Source organism: Gavia stellata, chromosome 16 (genome assembly GCF_030936135.1).
Source record: "Gavia stellata isolate bGavSte3 chromosome 16, bGavSte3.hap2, whole genome shotgun sequence".
Lineage (NCBI taxonomy): Eukaryota > Metazoa > Chordata > Aves > Gaviiformes > Gaviidae > Gavia > Gavia stellata.
This window is the reverse complement of record NC_082609.1, coordinates 2,111,317-2,133,421: the sequence shown is the minus strand read 5'-3', so window position 1 is coordinate 2,133,421 and position 22,105 is coordinate 2,111,317. Positions and strand designations below refer to the sequence as shown.

General features: G+C 52.5%; 1 protein-coding gene across 1 annotated transcript; it reads right to left on the bottom strand.

Moving 5' to 3' along the window:
- Positions 1-17,008: 17,008 nt before the first annotated feature.
- On the bottom strand, positions 17,009-20,154 carry LOC104262856 (uncharacterized). The gene is made up of 4 exons (XM_059825571.1): positions 20,029-20,154; positions 19,834-19,905; positions 17,444-17,578; positions 17,009-17,101 (listed from the first exon to the last, which is right to left on the bottom strand). The coding sequence occupies exons 1-4, from the start codon at positions 20,152-20,154 to the stop codon at positions 17,009-17,011; spliced, it is 426 nt and encodes a 141-aa protein (XP_059681554.1).
- Between the last annotated feature and the right edge of the window lie 1,951 nt (positions 20,155-22,105).

The window sequence follows — 22,105 nt, the reverse complement described above, 5'->3', positions numbered from 1 at the left end:
GGGCAATGAGAGCAAAACCTGAGAATGTTTTTTCTCCCACCTTCCCCTGGCCCGGGCTGTGTGTCGGGCTGGGCTGGTCCGAAATAACTGCGTTAGGAGACATGAACTGTGACCGTTGGTATTCTGGCCTCTCCTACCGCGCATGGATGAAGGGTGCAGAAGGGGAATGGCAGCTCGATAGAAGGCTACTGAAACCATCAGGATTTCTCTCCAATCCACTGGATCTGGGTGACAATATTAGCTTTGCATCCGATGTCTTCAAGGTGCCTTCAATCCGGCAGAATATTAGAGCACTTTTAGTTATTTCATTTTCAATTCTTTCAGGGCAAGGTTGAAGTCATACGCAACGGGAAGGTATATTGGGAGAGAGGTAGAGATGTGTGGGCAGCCTAGCCAGAGAGCCGGGCACTGCCACACCGCCTGCCTGGCAAGTTTTCTTCTTTTTTTTTATCATAAAGATTAAAGAAAAGCCCAAACTTGGATTAAAGTGCAGAAAAAGACCCTGTAGGTGTGCCACGCTTCCTCTAAACTAATTTTTTTCTCCTCTGCTTGACACTTTTAGCTTGCGGTAGTATCCCCCAGTTGGGTCTTTGTGCTGGGTGAGGCACCGTTCAGCGAGCTTTCACCATAGGTAAAGATATAACATATTAGGTAAATTAAACAAATAACCAAAGAAGGAGAGTGGAACACAGAGGAGGTAGGGACAGTGCGAGGACATTTGTAGTTCATGGTCTGTGAGAGGTCATAGGTTCACTCCTGAGCATAAGATGTCCTGAAATCTAGAGTCATGAGAAGTAACATAAAAGCAGCCTGAAAAAGAGATGCCAGAAGGTATTTGAGGGTCTAGTGCAAATGTCATCTACAAAAATAGTCACAACACCTCTTATACAACCTAATTATTGACAAAAAAGATCATGCTGTCCTTCCTTTCAAGCTCCAACCTCCCATTGTTTGTTTTTACCCCCTTGGCCACCTTTGAGAAAAAAGAATTCTGAGCTTCCTGGTCTGAGGGGCCAAGGTGTGCAGGCACTACACGTGTCCTAAATACTGTAAAGGGTGGAATTTTGATCAGTGACTTGTTCGATAGGTGACTTCTGCATTGCTATGATCCTCACTCGTTATTCTTAGCCTGTAACTTCATCAGGAATTGGCACCAGGCATCACATAAATATACCTAGAATAGAAATGCACGAAGGAAGGTTAACAGTCCCAGCCCTAACCCTCCACTTCTTTCCTCCGGATTAAACCCATACAGATCCTACTCGGTGGAACTTAATTGACCTTTAGAACTGTCTTCTGTCCCAGATTGGCACAAGTTTCCATGGAGCACGACCTGCCCAAGTGGGGATGCCTTATGTTTGTTTGCTTCTTTGTCATCTCTCAGCTGAAACACGGAAATAACAAGTTGTCTCCCCCGATGTTACTGTCTGTCAGGCTCTCCGCACTCGAGGGTTACGAAGCCTCCTCCTTACAAAACCGACTCCGTCCTTCCATTTACACTGCTACACTAACAACTGTTTTAGCGACTGACTTAATGTAGCAAGAATATGCACTTAGATTCGACATGTACGTGTATAAAAGTGTGAACAAGGAATAACCCACGCACCTCAAGAGTCAATAAATGGTTGGCCATAAAACCCTTCCGCTCCACCCAGTTTATCACCCAGCAAGAACTTCCATGAGTGCCAACATCTCGGATTCTCTGCAGAGTTGTAGCCCTGCTCCAGCTTTATTTCACGGCAGCCTTATCTCGGACACCTGCTTGGCCTTTTGGCTCCAAACACCCTCTAACATTCCCCCGTTTTCATATTCCCCCCCGTGATTTGCCAGTTCTCGTTTTAATGGTAAACTGAGATGCAGAGAAACAGACCGCTAAAATATTTTCTCACATTTACCCGATCCAGGGAGATCCCAAGTCTGGGATTGTTTTCCTAATGCAGAGGACATATTTAGTAATATTTTTATTTAAACCCAAGTCAAATCCCCAACTGATGCTCCAGCAAGTGGTATTTATTATTCTATAATGGGCACCTCTCCGTCTCAGTCAGTAGTGCCCTGAAATAATAAAAATAAGGTGCTCCTAGGAAGGCTGTATTTCACGTAATGCTAAAAAGCACGAGCTGCATGGCACCAACCGCAGCGCTCCGGACGTAGCCTACAAGAAGGGAGGGTTACGAACCGGGCATACAGGCTCTAACGCGGTTCTTTGTTCCCTGTCCTCACCGCTCTGCTTGGTTAAGCAGCTCGAGATGGCTTCGCTCCTGTGCTATAGAAAATAAATAGTGGCTAATATTTGACCCCGTGTGCCGTGAAATGGGCAGTTTCCAGCCCGTGGGACTGTGAACCGGCCAGCCAAGCCTGCTGCCCCCGGCCATCTCCTCCCTCGGGACAAGCGGCACAGATCTCACCCGTGGGTACCCAGCCTGGTGCCAGGGCTGCTGGGAGCAGGATGCTTTTCTGGCAGTGCAGAAGGAGCATCTTTTCCACCTTCTCTCTGCAATGCTCTTTCCTCCTTGCAAAATTACCCTTGAGCGGGGATGAGACCTTCCATCCTTTACCCCCAGGCAAACCCGTGAGGCTCTGAGCATCTGGGAGCACTTTCTGAGGAGCTGGGGAGCGAAGGGGAGAAAACCAGCACGCTCCAGTGCAAACATAGCTGCAGAAGTGGGTAGACACCCCAGAGATACGTACCCCGTATGGCTACCTCCGTAGCACCTCGTTTGGTGCACGTACCACGCAGCAGCCGATGCATCGGCTTGTGCTCGCCCGGTGCTATGCAGGAGGTGTGGATAGGGCAGGTGACCCTCAGGTTTTAAATCCCTAAGGTGTCTTGGGGGGAAAGAGCTTGAGCATTACGCCAAGTGTCGATGGCAGTCTTTGCTTTGAAGATTTTTCCCTTCCTGGGAATCCAACCAGCGGAGAAGCTCTGCAGTTGGGAATCCCTGCTCCGGCGATGGGGAGATGGGGAGATGGGGACGGGGGCTGCCATAGAAATCTGCCTCTGGCAGATGGCAGCGAGCCCCGGGAGGGGGGCAGTATTTGGGTGGGGGAAGTGAACAACCACAGGATGGAGTGGGGGTTCACGGAGGGGAAGAGCGGGAGCACGGTGAGGGAGAGCCTCTTATCTGCTTCCTCGCGGGCCTGGCTGCTTCCTTCCATTGCTGCATCGTGACCTTTTCATGCCCACCAGCACCCAACAGTCCTTCCAGACCCCGCTCTGCAAGGGTTTGTTCCTCCTTTCTACCTGTTTTAAGAGAAACCTGCTCTATCGCAAATCCTGTCTCAAGTTCTCCCCCACTTGCCTTCCTCCCCTTTCCCCATCAAACTCAGAAACAATTCTTTCTTTTTGGAATCACAGAATCATTAAGGCTGGAAAAGACCTGTAAGACCATCCAGTCCAACCACCACCCCAACCCCACCATGCCCACTAAACCATGTCCCGCAGTGCCACGGCCACACGGTCCTTGAACCCCTCCAGGGATGGTGACTCCACCACCTCCCTGGGCAGCCTCTGCCACTGCTTCACCGCTCTCTCAGCAAAGACATTTTCCCTAATATCCAGCCTAAACCTCCCCTGGCAAGGGAGCAGCTAACTGGGGCATACAAAACGGGTGCGGAGCCTTCACTGGCACCTGGGGAATGCCACACTTCCCTGCTAATGAGCACTCAACAACCGTCACAGGATCGTGTCCCAGGTCACCTGCGTGCCCGCAGTGCGTGTCCCTCCCACCGGCTCTCTGGGCTGAGAGGGGTTAATGCAGAACGGACTTTTAAGGAGCAGAGATGGAGTATCAGCCTTAAAAACTGCAAAGGCTAACAACAAAAAATAGCCACTTCTCGGTCGGCAGCCCTGAGAGCGCAGGACTTGCTGCAAGCTGTTTCCATTTCTTATAAATGCCTCTCTTACAGAAAGGAAGTTTGGTTGAAGCACATGCAGGAGAATGAATAATGTCAGAAATGTTGAAACTCTGCCCAGATGGCATGAGGTAATACTAGCGAGCGCTCTGATCCCCCGGCTACAATAAATATATCCTGGGATGGGCCAGCCACGGTTTCCTGGAATTGGAAAGACCTATCTCAGGACCCAAAATCAATTCAGTTCTCCCCACTGATGGCACGGTGAATTTTTAAACTAAGCCAAAATGAGATTCTGGGCTTGGTTTGGTGGGAAAAATGGAAATTCCAAGAATTTGACTTGTGTTCTCAGACTTTGCCCACTCCTTACTTTCCTCCCAACCTTGCAGGAGGACACAGACCTTTCATGATTTGCCAAGGAAAGTCCTGTGAGCTCAGGCACCTGGCAGCTGTGACGAGTTTGCCTAACGAGGGTGCAGGCCTGCAGCGGTCAAAGCTCAGAGAGGCTCCATCCTTTCCTGGTGCCTGTGGGAGTCAGGAGCCGCAGCCACAGCGTTCCTCCCCGAGGTGCTCTGCCTGCCCAGCCGAGGGCACAGTGGGGCAGCACTGGGACCACGCTGACCAGGGCTGCCCGGGGGTCCTGGCATCCATTAGGCTGGATATTAGGAAAAATGTCTTTCCTGAGAGAGTGGTGAAGCAGTGGCAGAGGCTGCCCAGCGAGGTGGTGGAGTCACCATCCCTGGAGGGGTTCAAGGAACGTGTGGCCGTGGCACTGCAGGACATGGTTTAGTGGTCATGGTGGGGTTGGGGTGGTGGTTGGACTTTGGTGATCTTACAGGTCTTTTCCAACCTCTGTGATCCTGGCAGCTAACCCCTGTGAAGTCGAATGGGGAGTCCATTCATCCTACGCTGCTGAAGTCCCACTGGTGCAGCTGGGGATGACCCCAGCAGAGGAAAGGTGAGTTCTGTATTAAAGATTTTTATTTTTATACGCCCTTAGAGTACCTGCCAGAAGGTAACAGGTCTGAAGGCTCCCCCTCGCCCAACCGACCGTCTGAAGAGCAGGAGCTAAACCAAAGGGAGCTACAGCCTACCGGACAAGCAGCACGCTACCTCGTGTCTGGCTCCGAGCTGGGAGGGTTTTCTCTTTCCTGGACTGATGGGAAAAGGTGCCAAACTTCTCAGCTGTCGGAAAGGGAAGGACAGGCCAGCCGAGCCAGGGGCTGCCCACGGCAGCATGGTGCCGTGCCTCCAGCCCATCGCAGGCATAGGCAGGGTCCAGCTTGGGCTGGGGGCTCACCGGGGCCGCCACCCGCCTCCTGCCCAGCCTCTGCATGCCCCTGCCCGCACGGAGCGCCTGCCTGCACCCCGCTGCTGCCTACCAGCCCAGCCCGGCAGCTCAAGCGGGCCAGGGCACCTGCGGGCACGGAGGCAGGGAGACCCCGGCAACTGACTGTGGCTCTCCGGGAAAAGCCATCTCGATCCGGAGGCTGCAGCGCAGCGACCTGTGAGCGTTTCACCTCTGCTCTGCCTGGGGAGGAACACCAATAACCCCTGCTTTGTTTGAAATACTCCCTCCCGTCCGCCTGTGAAGGGGCTGCCAGAAAGGAAGCTCCGACAGCGCTTTTCAGCATCTGTAAGGCTTGTCACGTTAGCGCCGTTCGGAGCCAAGGGCCGGGAGAACACAGGCAGGACACGCCGGGAAGGCGGCTCACCCCCAGCCTGCTGCCTCAGCCGGGGCAGGTTCCGCTGGCGTGCGGCAGAACGGGAGCTCCGGTTGTGCTGCCGGGCACTGGGAAGGGACCAGGGCAGGCTGGGATCGCGCACCTCACGGGGCGTCTGTGGCAAATAGTGAAAACCATGCGCTGCGAGCAACAGACATTAAAACATCCGCAGCTTAGTCCCTCGCTATTAATTACTTATTGGCTATTAACCTTGAAGCAGACTGCAAACACCTCTGTCCCACGCAGAGCGCAGGTGAGAACAGCAGCTGTGTTTGACAATAACGTGACTTCCGTAAGCAAATTTGGCGCGTGGAAAACACCCGTGTCCTTCCAGCATGGCAGGCAGCAGAGCCGCGGGCCCCGCACCGGGGCAGGTACGCTGCTGCTGGGCTGGGGTCGGGCCCGTCACGGCTGTCGCTTTTGGGCACTGCCGCTCTAAAAAGGGGGCTACTGTAGGTGCTGGTCTTCCCCCCGACCTGGGAAAGGGAAAAGCTGAGGGATGTGTCCGGCTGGACACTGGAGAGCTCACGGTCGTGCAGATGACTGTCTGCTGAAGGGACACGGGGGTCTGCAGCAGGGGGAAGGACCCCTCGCATCCTTTTCCCCTCCAAGGAAGGGGGGGACCCCCCCAGCAGCACCCACCGGCTGGGAGGGACCCCCAGGGAGGGGACACCCCGCAGGGAACGGCCGTCCCACGCGGATCCCCTGTTCCGACAGGTCTCCTTCCCCCGTCAGGTGGGTGCGATTTCTTCTGAAAAAAGCAGGGATTTTTTTTAACTCTTCTTTTTGAACATCTTCCCATGCGCCGATGGAGACCCCCGGCCACCAACCCGCCTCCCGCGGCTGAAATCTCAGCGTGGCGTGGCCGTCCCTGGCACATGGCCGCCCTCTCCTCCCTCGGGCCGGCGGGCAAGAGCCCCCAGCCTGTGTTTGCCACCCGAGGCAGCCGCCGTGCCCGCGGCGGGCAGCGCGTGACTCCCGGCTGGGTTTCCTCGCCGAATCGCTGACTTACCGGGCGGGAATGGAGAAGTTGCCCTTTGCGGGGGGCCGGTGGGCAGCTCACGCGCAGGCGAGGCGCTGCGGTGGCGCGGACTTGAGTCAGCGCTTCGGGGCGGCTGCGGGCCGCCTCGGCAGACGGGTCCCTGCCCGAGCGGCAGCAGGGCGTCGAGGCGAGGCACAGCGCCCAGCGGGGCTGCGCGGCGGCCGGGGCGAGAGCGGCCGCGGCCCTGCGCATCGCACCAGGGCCTTCTGAAGCGCGGCCACCCCCGTTGCCTGTTTCTCTTCGCCCCTTTTTTTTTTCCTCTTTGCTCCTTCCGCCCCCCCCTTTTTTTTTGCCCCCCCTTTTCTCCCCACCTCCTTGCCGCCCCCCCTTTTTTTTTTGCCCCCCCCTTTTTTTTGCCCCTTCCTCCTTTTTTTTGCCCCCCCTTTTCTCCCCACCTCCTTGCCCCCCCCCTTTTTTTTGCCCCCCCCCCTTTTTTTTGCCCCCCCCCTTTTTTTTGCCCCCTTTTTTTCCTCCCCCCTCTCCCCCCCCTTTTTCCCCCCCTTTTTTGGGGGGGGCTTTTTTTTTGTTTTGGCCTTTTTTTGCCTTTTGCTTTTGCCCTTTTTTCTTGTTTTTTCGGGTCTGTGGCCGTTTCTTTGCACCCCGTTTATTTCCGTCCGTGTTTTGGCACAACCGCTTCGCCCGGTGCCTCCCGCAGCCGCGCCCTCAGCACGAGCGCAGCCGGTGGCCGCGTGCCCGGGGCAGGCCCGGCCGTTCCGCCCCCCCCGCCGCCGCCGCCGCCGCCGCCGAGTTTCGGTTTCCCGCAGGAGCGGCGGCGCGGGCAGCGCGAGCCGCTTCCGGGAATCGGCGGTGCCGCGCGCGGCCGCGGGGGGGCGCCAGGCCGGGGCGGGGGGGGCGCCGGGGGAAGCCCGGGCCGGGCCGTGAGTCAGCGCCAGGAATGCGCCGGGACTTCCAGCCGCCCGCCGGGAAAATCCCCCGCGCCGGGAACCCCCCCGAGGCACCTGGACCGTGACCCCCGGGGGGCCGGCGGGGCTCGCCCCGGGGGGGGCACTGCCACCGCTTCCATCCGCTGCCCCCCCGGGCGAGCCAAAAACCCCCGAAACAACCCAAACCCAAAGGAACAGCACAACGCCCGAGCACCCGCTTGGCTTCGAGCGGGGCCCAGCCTCATGCAGCCGGGGCGTGGGGCGCGGGGCCTGGGGTGGGGCGCGGGGCCTGGGGTGGGGCGCGGGGCCTGGGGTGGGGCACGGCCCCACCCTGCCCTCCAACGCGGCGGATGAAGCGATGAGTTACCGCCACAACCCCCCGCGCCGGGGCGGGCCAGTTCGTTACCTCGCACCTCTAATTTGTCTCACACATCCCTCGCCTTTATGTCACGGGAGAGGACGTTGCGGGTTGAAATGGGGCGAAGCCGCCGCTGGCGGGTGCTGGCTCGGCGGGGGCCCGGGGGTGGGCGGCCGCGGCGGCCCCGCTCTCCGGCCAGGAGACGCGCTAAGAAACCGTCAAGGATTTTCGGTTGTTTCTCTGCATGGAGCTTTCCAGATGGAGCGACGCTGGTGAGGTCCCAAAAATAAAGATGCTGGTAAAAAGCTTTATAGACGGAGTCGGTGCGTGCGGGTTGTGGCCCCCGACTCCGACGCACCAGTGCCGTGGGACCCCGGCACCCTCCTCCTCCAAATCACCAGCACCCTGACGCTCTGCGGCGGCTGCTGTGCTCCGTCTTCCCCAGAAACCCCTCTTGGCAGCCGGAGACTGATTTTGCCGGCTCGCTCTCCGGAGATGGCGGCCTTCAGCCAGATTCGCAGCTCCCCGTGGGTCGTGTCCCGGTGCTGCAGTACCCCCGGGGCACAGCCCGAAGGTTTGGCTTTTGCCGGTTCGAGCAGACGGCGGTGATGGAGGTGCTCTCCCCACCTCCCCTTCGCGGGGCCGTCCTGGGACGGCGAGGAGGTGACAGACGCGAGGGCTGACAGCTGAGCTCATTCCCACTGAAGAACGTGGGTCTCATCTGGGGCTTGCAGACCCCTGTGCCGTGGGTCAGCTCGGCAGGACTGAGCTGGAGGGCGATGTGACCGGGGCAGACGTTCCTGCTCCAGCGCCAGGCAGAGAAGGCGGCGCGGGGACGCTGCCCGTGCCGAGCGAGCTGTATTCCTTGAGCCTGGGTCCCTGTTGGAAGGGACTGTGACTAACTGACCCCCCTCCACGCTCTCCAAGCCACCCAGGGCATCTGTATCGTCATTTTAGAGACAACTTCTGTGTTTGCGGCAGAAATAATAATAGGAAATACAGAATTGCTCTCTGGAAATGAGTAAAATGCTTACCAGGCTCAATACAGTATCAAAGTAAAGTATTAAAAGGTTAATTAAGGTAAAAGAATGTTATTTTACGTGAAGTACATGCTGATTTTTCCTGGGCATGTTGGAAAAGATGTTTATTTTGAGCTTTTTATATAAAGTCAATATTTAAAACACAGCTGAACGGTTCACACCTGAGGAAGGACTCGGGTAGCCGAGGAGGTGGTTTGGGGCAGGAGGAGGAGCAGGCTGCTTTCCAGGTAGCGCTACCGGCTGCTTTAAAGTTAAAAAGTTCCTTTTTTTAGCTGATACTGCTCTTGTCCTGCTCAGCTCGTGGAAGTGATGGGGAGTAGTATATTTTCTGTGTCGCAGGTAGTTTTTGCCTGACCTTTTCAGGTCTTTGCACACGGATTTCTTGTTGTTCCCGGGTGTTTTCCACAGCCGGCAGCCGGTGAGACCTCTCCTTTTCTCCACCTTTCCAGCCCTTCTGAAACGCACACGCTGAACCCAGTGAAATCCCACCCGGCATCTTTACCTGAGTATTGGTCTGTGTATATTTAACTTTTATGCCGTGATTGTACTGCGGGGTTACACTTGTTACTCTCGTGCCCGCTTGTTTTCTAATCAGTGACTTTGTATTTTTGCCCGGCACATCCTTCCTGCTCCAGTTAAACCTGGGGCAAAAGGTTGATACGGATGAGGCCGGTGGCTCACATCCCACCGGGACTGCCCTCCTCCGGGGCCGCCGTGGCTTCGGCCCGGGAAGGGCTGGGGGAGGCAGCGCTTGCTGCGGAGATGTGCTGAAGGCGAACGGGACTTTGGTTCATTTCAGGAATCAGAAGCGCTGTGAAACGGGGCCGTGGCATTCGAGGGGCACCACCGGGTCATTCTTTCCCAGAATGAAAATGTAGGTAAACGAGGGCAGAAACTTTTTTTTCTTCCTTTACCTTTGCTTCTTGGTTCTAACAAACAGAAGTGCTGGGCTGAGCCCTCAGGACATGGCCGGGCACCCCGCCGAGGACCATCTCAGCCCGCCCCGACAGAAACGCTTGGTCACGGAGGCAGGAGTGGTCCAGCGGCCGGAGCCGGAGAGACTGAGCCGTCACGTCCAAGTGCTCTGCCAGCTCCTGCTTGGAGCTGCCTGCGGGTTTGCTGCTCCGCCGGCTGTCAGGGGCAGGGCTGTGACGGGGTTTACCTGTCTTGCAGGAACAGTTAGTTGAATAAGAGGTAGTGAGAATCAAAATAAGCGTGATAGCTACGTGGAAATGCGGCAAGAACGGGCTCCTGTGCTGGCATAGCATCCAGTGCAGTCAGATCTCCGAACCTGATCCCATTCAGCGGTAATAAAAAATAATACGGAAAACAATAAAAACGCGAAAAAGCTTAACATACTGAAAGAGGCGGTGTCAGTAGGAGCTTCTTTTGGAGGTTTTCTCGTGCTGTGCTTGACATCGTGCTGGGCTGTCTATACATCCTCTGGAGCACTACTGGGAAACCGCCTTTCACTTTTCGAGGCTGCAGCAGTGCTGCCTTCTCCTTCTGCTGATTTGTTGCTTTTTGTCACAGTTCAGCTCTTCAGAAATGCCTTTGGGAGTTAGAGCCCAGCCCTGCCTTGGCTTAGGCGGTGGCTCTCCGGTGCCGGGGCTGCCCGGTGCTGCTGCTTCGTGGGGCGCAGGGTAAGGCGCAGGACGGAGGAGCTGTGTGCGGCTGGACGTGCCGCGGTCCCGCCTTTCCCATCTCGGTACAAGTGTTCGGGTCTGTGTATCCTATTGCAAAGTGCTTGAAGGTTTGTTGTTGGGTGTCAGCAGGCATTTGCGTTACTGAAACACCTCGGAAGGGTTTTGGTGAGCTCCGGGGAACGCGTGGCTTTGACAGCCCAGCACCCACATGTTCCTCTTTCGGCATTGACCGTTCTCTCTCCGACACGTCCCACGCTGGTATCCGATCCGACCCTCCTGGGTGGGTGGTTGACCCCAACCATTCTCTGCGTGCCCAGGGTGCTGCCTGTGCTGACACGGGGCCGAGGACCCCAGCTCGCCATCAGCCCCGACCCCCGGCGGCACCGTCCAGGAGCCGAGCGTGTGTCTCTGCTCCCGTGTTGGCCGCACAGGTGGAAAACAAGCACCTGTGGGAAGGGGCTGGCTCTGGCGTGGCTGTGCCGGCCACAGCGGCTCCTGTTCAGCTCCTGCCCAGGGTGCCAGCATGCAGCCTCCCACCTCCTGTCTTTCCCAGAGAGTCCAGGATACCTGAGGATCCGTATGTCCGGATGAGCCGGTGGCTGGGGACACCAACAGCCTCTCCCAGCCCATTCCCTGAGGTGCTGAGCGGTTGCATCCATATGACAGGTACTGCTGGAAAGCAAAATCTTTGCCTGCTGGATAACGCTCATGCCTGGCATCGCTCCAGAGGTGCCCCAGCTGCCAGGGGATGACGTTTATCCGCCATATCCCAAGGATATCAGGGGTTGCCAGGCACCTTCCAGCACCTTGAGGCTGGTTCACTGCTCTGGGCCCCCGGGATGGGGTGAGTGCCAGGGCCAGTGCCATCGCCCCGTTATATGGAGGGGTCACAGCTCTGAATGTGGGGGGCACAGCGGCCCAGGGGGGGCACAGCAGCTGTGTGAAGCCCAAACCAGACCTGGGAGGGGGCCGAGCCTTGGATTCAGTCTGCAGGGCAGGAGACGTCGAGGGGAGGGCACGCTGCCGAAAGAGGAGAAGCAGTTAAAGACCGCGGCGTTCACTCGCAGGTGCCGGTGTCCCCGGGTTGTACGGCGACGCGCTGACCCAGGGCACAGCCTGCGGCAGGGATTGCCAGGGCAGGAGGAGAGGCAGCGTTGGGGGTTCTGGTTTTGAGTCTTCCGTACCCTCAGAAGCCGGCTTGTAGTTCAAAGCCCGTCTGAGGAAAAAGGCTGGCTTCCGAGAGGCGGTGTGGGAGAGGGAGGCGTGTTTTGGAGCCGTGGCTCACACAGGCAGCCGAGGAAGGGGTGACCTGACGGGCAACCGGCTCTGCTTCACCCGGCAGGGACCCGCCGCGGGGCTGCCGGCAGGAGGGGTTCACCCTGGGGTGCAGTCGGGTGGGGGGTCCCCACCGAGGACGGGCGGTGGGCACCCCGCGATGCTTTCAGCCGCACAAAGCTTCGCCCCAGGGACAGAGACTGAGCCTCGTCCCCCAGCCCCGTCCTTACCCGAGGGCCGCCGGGCATCGTCATTCATCTTCTGTGAACGGCACCGGCTCCACGCACACCAGAAGGAAATCCCTGGCTGTGATTTTTCCTGCCCAAAAGCTTGCCCGACGCGGACTGTGCATTTTGCATTTCTGGTCTCCTGTTGCCACCTGCCGTCAGCCGCCCGGGCGCCTTGCTCCGGCTCCTCTATGGGAGGCTGCTCCCGCTGCTGTGTTTTGGAGACTGGATTGCAGGCAGGGTGAGTAAACACTCTTCTAGATCTACGCCTGCACAAATAATTTATAAATGATTTTGCTGATTAATCCTGGTTTCACCAGCAACTGTGCCTGCCCCCCCATCTTACGGAACTATACTGTGAAAAACCATATTTTTCCTTCGTAAAAGTTGGATGATAATACTTGAAAACACTGGGAAAATCAGTATTGATGTGACTAGAAAATGTTTTACTACTGCATATTTGTTCTGCTGTCACAGGATTCTCGCCTGTGCTTCAGCGGCGATCTCCGGGGATGCACCCGAAAAAGGAGTAGCAACGCTGACATGTTGTATCAGGACGTCTCAGACCCAGGAATTCAGAACAAATGAAAATGAACGCTTGGGAACACTGCGACTACAAGTGCCTTGCTCAGCTTCTTTTTTTATGATATCAAAATTGGTAAGTTTTGCAAGAAACTTTTTCTGTGATTAGAGGGACACCGGAGGAAACCACCCCTCTCTCTCTCTCACGAAAAATCTCTTCTCAATTTGCTTCTCATTCCTTTCTCCTATATTTAAAACTTGTTTTTAAGGAATTAATTTACGCTGGGACATTTATAGCAAAAAATGCAAGCGTCATCCAGGGAGTCAGAGGAAACCCGTTCATAAGTCAGCCCAAATGTTTCTCTAGAGCTCTCCTTTTGTGTTCTCCAGCTGAAATCGGAGCCTTTCTTGCAGCGATGAATGAAATTTGGGATGAAGACAGACCAATAGGAGGGTAATGTGTGACATGGCTTAATGGGCATGGTGGTGGGTTTTTTTGGTTGATGGTTGGACTTGATGATCTTACAGGTCTTTTCCAACCTTAGTGATTCTGTGATTCTGTGATTAGTATCAGGGTTTTAAATATACCTGGCACCAGTGTTGTGGAGTGACAGTATTACCGGTGTCCTGCCTCCTCCAGGCTCTGCTCGCGTCGGGCAGCACGCCGTATTTCAGGCTGATTTGCAAACCAAGCCGCAGCAGCGGATGGGGGGATTGCCCCTGTGAGTACCTGCCCATTTTTGCTGCCCTGAGCTCAGGAACAGCTTGGGAGAATTACGGAGTCTGCCCCGAAAATGCCAACTAGATTTCAGGTTCTCAGAAAGTTTATTTCATTTTTTTTTAATGCATTATACAATCCCGTTTTATTCTGCTTGAGAAGCAGAAACGAACGCGAGGCAGGTTCCCTTGAGGCACCTGACACCAGGGTTTTCTGGGAGGAGACGCATCGCCCACAACTGTAGGAGCTGCTAACCAGGTTTGTAGCTGCTCTTGCGGGGGTGAAATTGCTAGTTCTACTGATCTGAGCTGGCAGCTAAGAGGGATTTTAGGGCTGCGGTTAAGGACAGTCCCACCCTACAAGCCACAAGCCTGCAGGTGTGTTCCCTGAGAAAGCTGCTTTGGCTGGAAGTTTTGGAGTGGCTTTGTCCTGTCTGCAGAGCTGAAGGAGGATGAGTGTGCGGGACTCCCCCGGCTGCAGGGTTTCTGTAAAGCCCGTTTGGATGTTTAAGATTCCCCGACCTACTGTGCCTTCTAGGAGCTGATACATCCAATACAAGCATCAAAACCCTTTCTTCCATCTGTTCGTGCCCAGATTTTTGCAGGTGATTAGAAGCTGTTTAACGACATGTATTTTGAATACAAGTATACAAGCGCATATCACTGATCAAAATACCTTGAGAAAATGTGAAAGAAATCCAGGAAAACTATACAGCAGGGCAGAGGAGAGCATTCAAAGCTAGGAAGCATCTTCAGAAGGCTGAAACTGTCTCCAAATGGCATCCAGGTGGTCACCTGGCAGATAGAAGGCAGAATCACCATTGTGCAAGCTAAAAGAGACCATGGAATAATTTACAAAATGAAGTAAAAAAAAATCAGGGCAAATTATTTTTCAGCACCCGCAGCCTCCGCAGGGACACCCAGCAATGGGAGCTCATGCCCAAAAACGAAAGAAGGAAATGCAGGTCCATGTAGTGTGGGTGTCCCAGCCGTAACGCTGGAGGGCACAGCGAGCCCGTGGTGCTGGCTGCCAGCCCCGGGACCCCCCCCCCCAGCCTGCCCCGGGACCCCGCCCAGCCTGCCCCGGAGAGGGGGCGAAGGGGGAAAAACAGGAGCGGAGCACAGAAGGTGGTAAAACGCTGATGGAGGGTCCGCTGGGGTCTGGTGGGATCTGTTGTGCGGGACAGCGGAGCTCAGCCTGCAAGGAAAGCTGCTGACCCTTTGAATCCCACCTTTCCTTAGTTTTCGTTCATGTAAAATACTTAGATGTTTTGTCTTATCCCAATTCGGACTGAAATGCTGGGAAATCTCTTTTGGTTCTTTTATTTTTTTTCCTAATCCATTCTAATTGGTGTTATTTTTCCCTGCCTGCTTGGAGCGCTGATCGTAGCTGGGTGCCTAAAACCCTGGGTAGGGCCGGGGAGCTCTGCCCGTGCTCTGGGTGACACGCAGCTAGCGCAGGAGGAACCTACGGCCGGCACCCAGCTTCGGCGTTCCCTGCTTTATTACGTGTTCTTCGTTACAACGTCCTGTTTCTAGTAGTTTGAATAGGCGGACTGCACCGTGCAGAGCTACCGTCAGGGGGTTGTGCGGACTGGGGTTTCCTTTTGAGCTATGAGAGCAATAGAGGTCAGCGATGGCGTTTTGGCCGTGGTGGGGGTTCTGCTTAGCCGGGGGCTCCGGAGGCGTGGGTCAGGACAGCTCGGGGGCTGCTCTCGCTGGGGCAGCCTCCAGCCCCCAGGAGGAGGGTGAAGACGTTTTCCACCAAAGGCACCTTCTTTGCAGATGTCCATTTGTGAATGGTGAGGGCTGTAATTTCTGCGGCAGGTCTGAGGAGATGCTTGCTTATTTATTTTAAAGGCGTTTATTTTACATTAGGAACCTCACCAGCTGTTTGTTCCTCTGATCGCGGCATGTTTACCCCCATTGCTTGGAGTTACTCAGGCTAAGTCGGACGCTGGGCACGCGGGATGCTTGTTCAGGTGCTGGCAGGTGTCTGCGTCTGAGAGTAAGCACTGAAAAACCGTTCAGCGTCGAGCCTCAGCCATTGCTGCCACCTGGAGCAGGTTTTGCAGGTAGACTGTCGCTTGGATTCTCTCCCCTTCTGTTTTAATTGTCAAAAAGGAGGGAGAGAGACCAGCAAGCTTTCCTACAAGCAGCCACCTCGGTCTCTGTGGCCCATCAGTCCATGTTCTAGCAGGGGCTCCTCAACAGCTCCGTTACAGTAAAACCAAACGTGCAAGCTCAGCTCCGTCAGAGGTGCGCGCCTTAAGGTCTCTCTGGTTTTTAATTTGTGCGTCGTTAGCAATAGATTCTAGCAAGACACTTGCTCACTCACCTCGAGGGTCTAATTCCCTTGCCCACCAGAGATTTTGCAAGAACTAGATTTGCTCAAGTGTGGAAATAGCTTGGAAGAAATTTGTGGGGAAAAAAAGTCAGAGACAAACATTTATTCACTTTATTAAAAGTAGTAAAAATACAGAATAAATATTTTCTCCAAAACACATATATCTATAAAATGTAATATAATTTAATTGACACCACAGAAATAAATTCATACTGATCTAAACACGCCTATCATCACCATTAGCTTTAGAAAAAACATTAATTCTGTAAGTGGCATATGCCCAGATCCGTACAAATCTTTAGTTGCCAAATTTACACTGATCTAACAAAGCTGCAGGTAGAGGAGAATCTCAAGATGTGTTTCTCAGTGTGTGAAAGATTTTGGGCAGAGTGCTAAGCATACCAAATCAAGGTGGCCCTAGACGCGTGAGCACCATGGTCTTGGACTCCTTGCTGATAAGCAATAGACCTATAGATAGCGAAGCTCAGGCAGAGCTCAAGAGGTGGAATACTGTGTGAATACGACTTTTGCAGTTCATCCTCATGTGGCTTCAAAGCTGTGGCAAAGCCAGCTCTGTGCTAGAAAAGTTTTGCTCACGTAATTATATTGATTAATCCTCGTTACTGTAGATGGGTATTACAACGTTGAGGTTTTCCCAGTACAGCCATACCAGTTCCCTGAGCTAAATCACGTATTTCAGCAGAATCAGTTGTGTACTGGTTTAATGGTCTATACACGGGTTCTTGCTCTTCTAGGCATGTCATCGAGAATAATACCCATTCTGCTGAGGTTATAGGATACCAGCAAAACTTCCCAGCAGAAATTTGACCTTAAACGTGAGAAGTTATAGATCCCCAACCCATATTGCTAGAATGCACACCATTCCCCCGACACTGGTCCACCCTGGTCTTAAAGAAAGGCAAAGGAAGTATATTCATGTCACATCTCGATATACCAGTCTGTGTTTATGGCACAGCATGCGAAACCCACGGGGCGAGGCACTGGTGAGATAAGGCGCCTCGTGTGAACCAGCTGCTTTTGCTCGCATCCATCTATATTCAGTCTCGCTCTGACTGTTCAGAAATTAACTTCACCCTTTCAGGAGAAACCCAGAAGTTTTATGCCTAGTCAGGTCCTTCCATAACCCCTGCACTATTTGCTTTATCAAGCATTTAAATTTTTGTCTAGAAACACAAATGACATTTTGCCATCGATACTTTCAGAGGTTACATGCCAAACACGAACCAGTACAGTACCACTGAAACTAAAGATGTGCCCTGCCAGATTTTAACGCAAAGGAAGAGTACTTTTAAAACAAATACGCATTTTACTGCTTGTTTAAATTTACAGCATTTCTAGAAACGGAAAACACTATGCTCTTGCGTTTTTGGATGCTTTTCGGATGAATGTCATCAGCTTTTCCATGAATATTGTTGCATTCTTTCTTTCTGTATCACATTTCCCCTGAAAAGTTAATCAAGAAAGTGAAATTACTTAATATTCAACCGTTATGTAGAGCTTCCTCATCTTGAAATCATGTTATAAATGATATGATTTTCCTTAAACCTTAAATATGCTGAATACACATAGGAATCCTTATTTTAGAGGTGGGTCAAGCTGAAGACTAGAGCAAGGGAAGGGTAGAAACGTGAAATAACGCCAGGATTTCTTCTTCCATGTACTCAACACAAGCGAGTACAAAAATTACTCTCTCTCGTAAACGTAAGGCCTTAGTTATGAATTATGGATCACATTTTGTTATATGTCTGCTGCGTGATCTCTGACAGACAAGAAAAAATTTCCTACCTCTTTTGCCGGACTTGGTGAGAGTGATTGCTTCAGTCTTTCAAATTTTTGGAAAAAAACGCTGAATTTTTTCATAGCTGGATTAGTTTTCAGCTGTTCTGTTCCTTCAAAGATTGTGCTGACACAATTCACATCCTAAGATAGAAGAAACAGCAAAACTGAGATACAAGAATTTGTAACCATGAACTATGGTAAGTTTATTAAAAATCATCTTGAGTTGCGTCCAGCTGTCCGGGTGGCAAATAAGTTGTTACTGACTTCTGGGCTTGTATTTGCAAACGACTTAGGCAAACATGCTTAACTGGTGTGCACATTTATTTACTCTGCAGACAGAAACCTGGCAGATGATAGTTTCTGCTAGCGCTATGTTTTGTAATGTCCAGATGAACCATATAATTGCCTAAAGACTTAGTCCTCTCTCTTTTGCAGCCATATGAAGACCAGTTTGATTTCTCACATCTGCTTGTGTCAGCAGACAATTCTGGTGAATGTCTTCAGTTTGGATGCAAGATGCTTTCTGCCCCAGAAGCTAGAGCTCTCTGAACATGAGAGAAAGAAAATAAATGAACCTGAAACTACTCCATACATTAACCTCTGCGACAGCTGATGTCTGCATGCCAGGGGAGATGGGGACAATGGTCACACTCTCATCTCGCAGCCCTGTTTGCCTTGTCCCGTCCCAAGGGTGGCCATGCACCAGACACGCTGGTCCTCTTCTACAAAGCGGTAGCTGGCATTTGTCTCTGAGACCTCATGGTCTAGGCAAGGCGGCCAGAAGGGCTAGAGAGGATACGGGGCGGAAGCGAAGCAGAGTGATGAGGGTTGCACTTGATAGGGCGGAGTTGTTTTAGAAGAGATCAGCACAACTCTCGGAGAAGGAAAGAAGGAGAGGACACGACAGTCAGCAGCAGGAACAGATTGAAGTGTAATGGGGGAAGAAAGTGATGAAAAATGAAGCAAAAACTAATCAGCGCAGATTGGAGGAAATGCAGACAGCTGCCGAAGGCCAGCATCATGCCCATGGTGTTCCCGACCAACGCGTGGTCTCCTGTTAGTCATTCCTGGATGCTGCATGATGAGGAAGACCATTTTTCCCATGACCTTGCTTGGAAGCTGCTCGCTTCTGCCACTGACGAACAATAAATGCAGAGATGCTGGGAAATTCTCCGTCATCTCTGTATCCGAAGCACAGGTGAGAGCGAAGCGGCTCTTCTCCCCGGAGGAGAGCTGGGCACTGGCGCGGTGGGCTGTGGTGGCACCCCCGGGGACCTCGGCAGGGAAAGGGACGAGCGAGCTGCTGGCATTCGGCACCGCTGATTCTGGGTCTGTTTTCCTTATTAAAACCTCGGGGTTAAACCCAGCCCAAGCCCCAGCCTGGGAAGAGAGCTCTTCCAGACAGGATCCAGAGAGAAGTGTCAGAGCTGGGAACTTTACACCTAATTTACAAGGCATAGGCTGGATTTGCCACCAAAATAAAACCCCACCCTCCTGTAGCTACCTTATGGCACAAATGTGAATTATTCTGCTCCTTCAATAAATTAATGACTCAGATTGCATTCCCACTAATAGCCAACTGGTCGTGATATTATCTGAAGAGCTCTGGGCTGGGCTGTGATCTCAGGTTGAAAGCAATTTTCCCGTTGATGCACAGCAGAAAAAAGTCTCATTGGCAGCATCTGCATCAGGGGGATGTTGATTAAAGTCAGCTCGCAAAGAAAAGAGCCTTTACTCTGAGAGGGAGCAGGAGAAATTTATTGGAGATGCAAAAGAAGATGGCAGACACATAAAAGGGGATTTTTTCTTTAAGACAGACCTCGGTCACGGACACGCGGTAGCTGGCGTCTTGTTCTCGGGGCATTAACACCATCCTTCAGACAAGAGGTGGTAATACAGCTATTGAATCCCCTTACTGATGGTAAAGGTATAAAAAGCCGTTTCTAAAAGTAGACTAAACAAAGTAGACTAAAAAGAAGTATTTTTGCAGACGGACAAGCAAGAAATGTGAACAAGTTTGTTCTTTCCTTTTTAACTGTCCTTTGTTTACAAAGCTGATTCAGAAAATCACTCTGTGTCTGTGAGATTTACAAAAACATAGAAGAAGAATATTTGCTGTCCTTGGCTGCTTTTACATCACAGCATATTTTTCTTTGACTCAACATTTGATTGTTTTTAATAACATTTTCTATCTTACAATAACATTTAATATCTTCAATAACATTTAATATCTTCAACAACATTTAATATCTTATAATGGCTACATTTAAAGTAGTTGTTTGCCTTTAAATACAAATAGAGTATTTTAAGAGATAACAATTTAAAAACTATCTCAATTTCCAATGGCTAAATTTATGAAAAAGTTAGTTTTATTTAAAAAAAGGAGTTTTACTTACATCTATATTGTCTGGAGTTTCAATCCTCAGATTCTGAAAAATAATGTATCCATTAAGCCTTTCAAGAATCATCTGCATTAACACCAATAAAAAATAAATGTCACATAGATTGTTTGACTTTTTAAAAAGTTAAATATTCAAGAGGAGGATTAAGAATATCAAATTTTAGATTAGTAAAGTGCAAGTTGAACTCACCCGAATGTCCTTTGTCACGGACTCGCACATTTGCTGTAACAGTGTCAGTAATTCAGCCATGCTGCTCATCTGGGGAGCAGCAGAGACGCCTGCAGCCAGCAAAAGAAGGTAGAGATGGGTCTTCATCCTCCTGATGTGCTCAGAGAACCTGTAAGTGCTGCTGGACCAGTCCTCTACCATTTTATGGTCTCTCTATGAGGAAATAACAGTTTAGTTTGATTTTTGAAACTGATAGAAGGAAGGCCATTTGTTGAGACTTTCTGGAAGAGAAAGGTTCCAGTAAATTTGGTGTTTAACCTTGGGGCACACTCCTTACCCAATCAGCACTTCCACAGAAGTAGGTAACAAAGATATAAGGACGTGGCCTTTAATTTTACGATCAGTAAAACATAGAACCAGCCAAAGTATGACTGAGCAGTTGCCATCTCCACGGCACTTCTCTAGAAATCGGAGATTCTCTGATAACAGCATGCTGTCTTCTGATAGACAATAGGAAAAAGACTGTGATGTAAGAAAAAAAAAAACCACCAAAACCCCACACAAAGTACGTGGACCACTGCCTAGAAAGGGAAAATGACAGCGTTTCTGCAGTACTTGTGGAAAAGTTTTGCCATAATGCAGGTATTCCATAAGAATTCATTAATTCACAGCAGGGGAAGCCGCTGCCCTGGAGCACGTGCTGGAACAGGAGGGTGGCCCTGGGGTGGGCACAGCGAAGTGGCCCCTTTTGGGTGGGGAAGGAGGGATGCAGGATGCCCCGAGCGTGCCAGCCGGGACCCCGTGGGCGCAGTCAGGGCCAGGGAGCTGATTTTGTGCCAGGACGGTGGTGCCCTCACTGCCCCGCTCGCCGGCCAGCAGCTGACAAGGGGGAAGTCCACCGGGTTTGCGAGGGTCACATCTAAGGTCTTAATTCATTGGAGGTGTTACAGCTTGTTATCTGGCCAAATCAGCCAGCTCAGTGACTTGTGTTTCCCTCTTTCCTGGAAGCTGGAGAAAGCCCTTTCCGATTCCTATTCAGAAAGAATGGTGTCATTTTTCAAAAAGTGCTGTCATTTGCTTTCTGCTTGCAGGTTCCTGTGAGGGCAGCAGCCGCGGCGCCAGGCGGTCCACAGAATCACCGAATCACAGAATCATTAAGGTTGGAAAACACCCGTAAGATCATCAAGTCCAACCACCACCCCAACCCCACCATGCCCACTAAGCCATGTCCCGCAGTGCCACGTCCACACGTTCCTTGAACCCCTCCAGGGATGGTGACTCCACCACCTCCCTGGGCAGCCTCTGCCAGTGCTTCACCACTCTCTCAGGAAAGACATTTTTCCTCATATCCAGCCTGAACCTCCCCTGGCGCAACTTGAGGCCATCTCCTCTCATTCTATCGCTAGTTGCATGGGAGAAGAGACCAGCACCCACAACATGGTCCAGCCCTGGTTCTGCTGGGCAGGAGCAGACCTGCTGGCTCCGCTCTGCGTGGCCGGGTGGCTCGCAGCCCGATGCTGCAGCAGTTACGAGTAAGCACCTCAACATCCCAATATTTTGAATTGGGAAAGTCAAAAGTCACTAGTGGTTGTGTGGCTTCGCTCAAGCTAACCTGCAAGCTGATTGCTGCCCAGTTCACTGTACCCAATTTGTCACCTCTAACAAGAACAGCAGGGTTTTTTCTACACTGCATGCTTATCTGCAGAACTTTCTCATCACACAGCTCCGAGCATCATATCCTTGCAGGAACATGGACTCTGCATCAGCGGATCACTGGGAGCTCTGCGGAAAACCTGCCCGGCGCTACCAGTTGCCCTTAGGCTGAATTTATCATGCAGCTGAAAATATTAAGCCCTGTTCTTGGTCTGCTGCTTCAGTCACAACAACCCCCTGCAACGCTCCAGGCTTGGGGACGAGTGGCTGGAAAGCTGCCCGGAGGAAAAGGACCTGGGGGTGCTGGTCGACAGCGGCTGAATGTGAGCCGGCAGTGTGCCCAGGTGGCCACGAAGGCCAACGCCATCCTGGCCTGTATCAGAAATGGTGTGGCCAGCGGGAGCAGGGAGGGGATCGTGCCCCTGTACTCGGCGCTGGTGAGGCC

Bases quoted from the DNA above. Each gene is read 5' to 3' on its own strand.
- LOC104262856 (XM_059825571.1), bottom strand. From the start codon at position 20,154: ATGAAGACCCATCTCTACCTTCTTTTGCTGGCTGCAGGCGTCTCTGCT. The intron at 17,579-19,833 runs GTAAGTAAAACT...CTTCTATCTTAG, and splicing joins AAACTCCAGACAATATAGAT to GATGTGAATTGTGTCAGCAC. The intron at 17,102-17,443 runs GTAGGAAATTTT...TTAACTTTTCAG, and splicing joins CACCAAGTCCGGCAAAAGAG to GGGAAATGTGATACAGAAAG.